Source organism: Mauremys mutica, chromosome 20 (assembly GCF_020497125.1).
Source record: "Mauremys mutica isolate MM-2020 ecotype Southern chromosome 20, ASM2049712v1, whole genome shotgun sequence".
Lineage (NCBI taxonomy): Eukaryota > Metazoa > Chordata > Testudines > Geoemydidae > Mauremys > Mauremys mutica.
This window is the reverse complement of record NC_059091.1, coordinates 15340746-15347529: the sequence shown is the minus strand read 5'-3', so window position 1 is coordinate 15347529 and position 6784 is coordinate 15340746. Positions and strand designations below refer to the sequence as shown.

Here is a 6784-nt window from a genome sequence, read left to right as displayed (position 1 = left end):
GAAAAAGTTCAGGAAAGGGCAACAAAAATGATTAAGGGTATGGAACGGCTTCCGTATGAGGGGAGATTAATAAGACTGGGACTTTTCAGCTTGGGGGAATATGACTGAGGTCTATAAAATCATGACTGGTGTGGAGAAAGTAAATAAGGAAGTGTTATTTACTCTCACAACACAAGAACTAGGGGTCACCAAATGAAATTCATAGTCAGCAGGTTTAAAACAAACAAAAGGAAGTATTTCTTCACACAACACAGTCAACCTGTGGCACTCTTTGCCAGAGGATGTTGTGAAGGCCAAACTATAACAGGGTTCAGAAAAGAACTAGATAAATTCATGGAGGATAGGTCCATCAATGGCTATTAGCCAGGATGGACAGGGATGGTGTTTGCCAAAAGCTGGGAATGAGCGACAGGGAATGGATCACTTGATTACCTGTTCTGTTCATTCCCTCTGGGGCACCTGGCACTGGCCACTGTCAGAAGATAGGATACTGGGCTAGACAGACCTTTGGTCTGACCCATCATGGCCGTTCTAATGTTCTAACATCCCTTGGTGCAGATTAAGCCCATTACTACTTCTCCTGCCTTCAATGGTCATGGAGAACCATTGATCACAGGCATTTTTAAAAACAGCTCTTAACACGTTTGAAGACTGGTAACAGGTTCCCCCTCAGTCTTCTTTTCCCAAGACTCAATATGCTCAGTTTTTTAATCTTTCCTCACAGGTCCGGTTTTCTAAACCTTTTATCATCTGTTTATCTCTGGACTCTCTCCAGTTTGTCCACATCTTCCCTAACGTGTGTCAGCCTGAATTGCATATAGTACTCCAGCTGAGGCCTCACCAGTGCTGAGTAGAGCAGGACAATGACCTCCCATGTCTTACATATGACATTCCTCTTCATACACCTCAGAATGATATTAGACTTTTTCCACAGTTGCACCACATTGTTGGCTCATATTCAGTTTGTGATACATTATAACCTCCCAGGTCCTTTGCAGCAGTATTATCTCTAGCTAGTCATCCCCATTTTGTAGGTTTGTATTTGATTTTTACTTCCTTAATGAACTACTTGGCACTGGTCTTTATTTAATCTCATCTTGCTAATTTCAGACCAATTCTCCAAATTGTTTTGAATTCTAATCCTGTCCTGCAACGTGCTTGCAACCCCTTCCAGCTTGGTGTCAGCTGCAAATTTTATAAGCATGCTCTCCTCTCTATTATCCAAGTCAAATACTGAATAGTACCACACGCAGGACTGACCCTGCAGGACCCCACTTATTATGCCCTCCGAGTTTAACAGCAAACCATTGATAACTACTCTTTGAGGTACTGTCTTTCAGTCAGTTGTGAACCCAACTTACAGTAAGTTCAGCTAGATGACATTTCCCCAGTTTTTGTATGAGACTGTCCTGTGGGACAGTATCAAAAGACACATCACATCTACAGCTTCCCCTTTATCCTCTAGACCAGAGATGGGCAAACTACAGCCCGTGGGTCATATCTGGCTTGCGGGACCATCCTACCTGGCCCCTGAGCTCCCAGCTGGGAAGGCTAGCCCCTAGCCTGTCCCCTTCTGTCCCCCCTCCCCCACAGCCTCAGCTCACCGTGCTGCCAGTGCTCTGGGTGGCAGGGCTACAAGCTCCTGCCAGGCTGCACAACTGCATGGGCCACCGGGTGTACTGTATTAAATTGCTCCCCATAAGAATGTGCTACTTACAGAGCACCAGAACTTGCAGCTGTACGTAGAACACTGTAAGTAGCACATTCTTACGGGGAGCAATTTAATACACTACACCAAGGTAGGGAACCCTGTGCCACCCCAAACAGCCTGGCCCCTGCCTTCATCCACCGCCTCCCACTTCCCGCTCCCTAACTGCCACCCCGGGACCCCACCTCCTATCCAACCCCCCCACTCCCCGCCCCATGCGGCTTAGAGCACCAGGACTGGCAGCCTAAGTAGCACATTCCTATGGGGAGCAATTTAATACACTGCACCAAGCACTCCACAGTTTCAGAACTGTATGTGGCCCTCAGGCCAAAAACTTTGCCCACCCCTGCTCTAGGCCACCAATCCTATCAAATCACCATGTTAATCATTAGATGGTGCCCTTCCCACAGAGCAGCTATAGAGCCACATTTGGCCTGGTGCCATCATTCTCTTTATTGTTGGGGGAAACCCCGTGGGTGGAGTGCATGTGCTTGGAGAGAGAGAGGGAACCAGTCTGTTAACATCCCCGTTAACCGCGTACCACCTCACACTATGGCAATGGAGAGCTTGGCACCTGGGGCTGGGAGCAGCAGCACGCATGGCCCTGCCTGTGCCCTTTGAACATGCAGGCCCTCCCTAGGCTCCTAGGTGTGGCAGTGGCTGTAGCCCGTCAGGGAAGTGGCAGTGCAATGGCAGCTCCTGGTGCTGGCTATGGGACTGGAGAGCATGGCGGTGACGGGCCTTGCCCAAAGCTATTCAGGAAATGCATTTCTGCATGACGGGGCTCTGGGGCAGCAGGGTCCCTGGGCTAGTCAGCCAGGGAGATGCCCTCATAGCACATTGTAGGGTGTTGGGGGAATCACAGCCCTGGTGGATCTTGAGTGAATCCTGCCAGATTTCCCTCAACCAAGTTTCTCAGCAGGGCTCAGCAGCTCCACTTCGTCCAAACGTTAGGCCTAGGCCAAGCTCCTGCCCCAGAGAGAGTCACCAGCCAACGGCCCTGGCTTGCAGAGCTGGGCAATGAGCCCCCCGACTCCCACCCCTCAGTGCCGAGCCCCTCAGAAATCCAGCCCCAGTGCCCAGCCCTAGGCTGCTCAGTTGGAAAGCAAGACCCCCTCCTGTCACCAGAACAAGATCCCTGCAGCTGCTCTCACTACTGGCAGGAGCTTGCCAAAGCACAATGCCCATCTGCCACAGAAGTAGGTACCTGCCCAGTGTTGAACTGAGAGAAGCTTCCTTGTCCCTGCTGCCCTGGGGCTCTCTTCAGGTTGACCCCTACTGGCCAGTGTCCTGGCACTGGTTACCCATTGAGGGGCTTGGGTTAGGACCCCAGTCCCTGGTAGGGGTGGCTGTGTCAGTCTGCAGCAGCTCTGGGGCCAGAACGAGGAGGAGGATCAACTAAACGCCGAAGGGGGTACTGTGCGGGTGTCTGTAGGGGGCCCAAGGCAGGCTGCTGCACCCTGGCATGGGCAGGGAGCACTGCCAGGCCTGGCCCCAGCCCTACACAGAGATGGATCCCTCCCGGAAGCTGGTTCTGCCGATCAGGGCATTGATCAGGGTGGGGTGTCCCTCCCTGCAGGCCTCCTGCGCCGCCTGGATGATGTTGTCCATGCAGGCTTCGTCCTGGCGGCTGAGTAGGAAACCTTTCCCTCCCAAGCCTTCTGCCACCAGGTGGTAATCTGCGCAGGGAGGAGACCGGCTGTTAGCAAAGCTGCTGCAGCGGGGCCTGGGCATGGCAGTGACAGCCCACATAGGCCACTAAGCAGGCAGAGCTGGTTCCAGGAAGGTGGCCGCAACGGGCACACCAGGTGTGAGTGGCAGGCAGCAGGGAGGGATGGCAGGCATGCTGGGGTCTGCAGCTTCCAGGAATGCAGAGGAGAACACTGGCAGGGAAGGAATCCCCCAGCTCATAGGGACCAACCGCAAAAGTTCCCTTCCTCCGGGGAGCCCTGCTTGAGTGGGCAGAGCAGGCATCAGTTCTGGGCTATGAACCCAGAGGTGTGATGGGACTTGCACCAATTTTGGAAACTTCCCGCTTTCCGTCCCTCAATGGGAGTAACCTGCAGGAAGCAGCACACAATGTCTGCCCGCCTGGGGACAGGCTGCACAGGCAACACGATCCGGAGGTACCCAGGGCCCATGCTGAGCATGCTGCTGCCATCACTGCACAGCATCTTGGAGTAATGTTCCCAGGGCAGCCAGCTAATGGGGACCAAGACTCACCCACATAGGCCAGGCCGCAGGCCACATTGCTGCCCAGCAAGGGGACCTGCTCACGGGAGATCTGACTCCAGCAGGCGTCGTTCCCCACCAGCGCGATGATGGGCGTCTGAAAAAGCAAGGAAAGTGCTGCTCCTCAGGCACCAGAAGGGAGGGGCGAAGTCCCAGTGCCCCTCCACCTCCAGTGTCCTGTCCTCTCTGCCCTAGGGCCCTGCCCTGCCCCCTCCCACTACATTGAGTCCATGCCAGCTCCTGTTGCCTTGGAAAAGGAACAGCAATGAAGGGGAGGCTGTGAAGGGGCCTGGTCACAGGTGCTGCCTGGACTAACTACAGGACCCCAAAATCATTTGCAGCGCCTCCAGGGCTGTGGCCACTCCCACATGTGTAGGCCCCTTCAGTCCTCACTTTGTGTATGAATTTGGGGCAATGTGGGGTAGCTGGGCCCGGCCCCCAGGGGTCACTGCAAGCAGGGACTCCATGGGCACGGTGTAGCTGAGACCGGCCCCCCAGGGTCCCCATTGGCACAGGGGGAGGGGGAGGTTACCTTGTGACGGACGAAGGTGTCAAACTCCATGATGCTGTAGCCAAGGGAGCCGTCTCCGTAGAGGATCCAGACCTGAGGGCAGGGGAGGGAAGTGAGGTTCCCCTGGCAGAGCCCTTGGAGGGGTGAACACTTCCCCCCACATTAACTGGCACAGAAGGTGTGAGTGCTGGCGCCTGCCTCCCAAAGGGCTGGGTATTAGTGTGGGCAGGCAGGCAGTGTCGGGGGTCCCAGCGGCTCAGAGAGAGGCCTCTGGAAGTAAGCAGGCAAAGTGAGGAAAGCAGGAGGGAGTCTGGGGCCAGAAGAGCCAATGGGGGATTCAGGAGACAGATCAGAAAGCCTGAGAATGTGGCATCCCCTATACCGGAGACCCTCACCAGAGCCTTGGGATACCTTGCCTCCATGGCAAGCCTGGTTAAAGCCCCCCATCAGGGTGAGGGGGGTACTTGCCCTGCCCACGGCACCTGTTAGAGCCCCCCCGGCAGGCCATGGGGGCACCCCATTAGAGCCCTCCTCTGGCTGGCTGGTTACTGACCTCAGAATCCGGCCGGCAGAGTTTGGCGCCGAGAGCAAATCCTCCCCCGACACCCAGTGTCCCGAAAGCTCCTGGGGAGAGAGGACAATGCAGAGGGGATGCTTGGCCCCGCCTGGGCATGCCAGGGAAAGCAAGGGCATGAAACCAACCCCTGTCCCTTCCTGAACCCAGCCCTCACTGAGCAGAGGGACTGCTGAGTGGATCAGTGTCTCCTCACCTGCTCCCATGGGCTCCCGTCACCAGCGGGGAAAAACAGGGTCAGCTCAGGGCAGCCTCAGGCTTTGCCCTCCAGTGAGGCCGCCCAACTGCCCCCTCAGGCATTGTCCTTCTTGGCCCAGGGCTGCAGGCTCCACATCCATGGGGCAGGAGACCACCTCTGGGGACTGCCAGCCCCAGCTCAGAGCTGTGGGAGTGGGGCTCTGGGCTCAGCTGCGCTGCAGAAGCCTTACAAGAGATCTGCCACCGTCAGCCCCCATGACAGATGGTGAGCAGTGCCAGCTCCAGAGACCCCCCCAGTACCTGGGTCCAGCCAGTGCAGGGGCCCCCGGGGCCGCACAATGTAGGCAGCGCTCCCCACAAAGTCGCCCCCGTCTGACACCAGCAGGCAGTTCTCGGGCAGCAAGTTGTCCACATGGTGTAGGAGCTTGAGTGGGTTCAGGTGCTGCTCCGTGGGCTCTTCTGACTTCTCTCTGTGCACATAGGAGGGCAGTCACTGGCATGCTCAGGAGCCCGGCCAGCCCCTCACAGCATGACCAGGACAGCGAGTGCCTGGGAGTACACACAGGTTCAGCTCCCCAGATAAACCCATGCACCACACTTCTGCGGCCCAGCATGGGGCTAAGCCTCCAGACCCTTGCTAGGTGACACTGCCCCCTGCCGACCAGTACAGGCCTGATCCCTACGGCCCTTCCCTCGGTGACACTGCCCACTGCCGCCCGGCAGAGGCCTGAGCCCTACGGCCCTTCCCTGGGCCACCCGGTACAGGCCTGATCCCTATGGCCCTTCCCTGGGCGACACTGCCCCCTGCTGCCCGGCACAGGCCTGAGCCCTACAGCCCTTCCCTGGGTGACACTGCCCCCTGCCGCCCGGCAGAAGCCTGAGCCCTACGGCCCTTCCCTGGGCCACCCGGTACAGGCCTGATCCCTATGGCCCTTCCCTGGGCAACACTGCCCCCTCCTGCCTGGCACAGGGCTGAGCCTATGGCCCCTCCTGGGGTGGCACTATAGGAACAGTGCCACCCTATCAGCTCTACACCTACCGGTTTGCTTTCTCCTTCCTTTGGTCGCCATCCTTCAGACTTGTTCCCCAGTCCTGAGGTGGTGAGTAACTCTTGAGGCCTTGGGAAAGGCTCAGGAGGAAGGAGCCAGCATCTCCTGTGGAGAGAGTGGGCAGCATGAGATTTTGACAGGCCAACCTGAGCAGGAGCTGGTCCCATGGGCCCCAAGTAGCACCAGTATCGGAGCAGAGCCAGCCTGTGGAGGCACAGCTGAAGAGCTGGGTTACGTACCCCAACCTATTGCCAACAGCATGGTGGGCTGGCTCAGACGACAGGAGGGTGCTGGGAGGAGCAGGGCAGGGCGTGGCTGAAGCACGCACCTACTTTCCAACGTGGGTCTGCTGCCCATATGAACCACTTACTCAGCAGGGTCTGTTCCCATCATCTCTAGTTGTGATTCTGTCATTCCATCTCCTGTGCCTGCTCTGCTCCCAGCAGGAGGGTGCGCAGGCTGATCTCTGAGCCTGGGCAGCAGTCTAGGCACTCGCTGAGACATGGTGTGGG

The 6784-nt window shown here is 56.9% G+C and overlaps 1 protein-coding gene across 4 annotated transcripts in view; it reads right to left on the bottom strand.

Moving 5' to 3' along the window:
- Positions 1–396: 396 nt before the first annotated feature.
- ILVBL (ilvB acetolactate synthase like) overlaps positions 397–6784 on the bottom strand; it is a 31210-nt gene continuing 24822 nt past the window's right edge. For all 4 annotated transcript variants that reach the window (XM_044994732.1, XM_044994735.1, XM_044994734.1 and 1 more), the window contains 6 exons: positions 6263–6377; positions 5524–5693; positions 5005–5075; positions 4473–4544; positions 3932–4037; positions 397–3387 (listed from right to left, as the gene is read on the bottom strand). In XM_044994732.1, coding sequence (XP_044850667.1) covers positions 3209–3387; positions 3932–4037; positions 4473–4544; positions 5005–5075; positions 5524–5693; positions 6263–6377 — 713 coding nt within the window. In that variant the 3' untranslated portion in view covers positions 397–3208. The remainder of the gene's footprint in view (positions 3388–3931; positions 4038–4472; positions 4545–5004; positions 5076–5523; positions 5694–6262; positions 6378–6784) is intronic.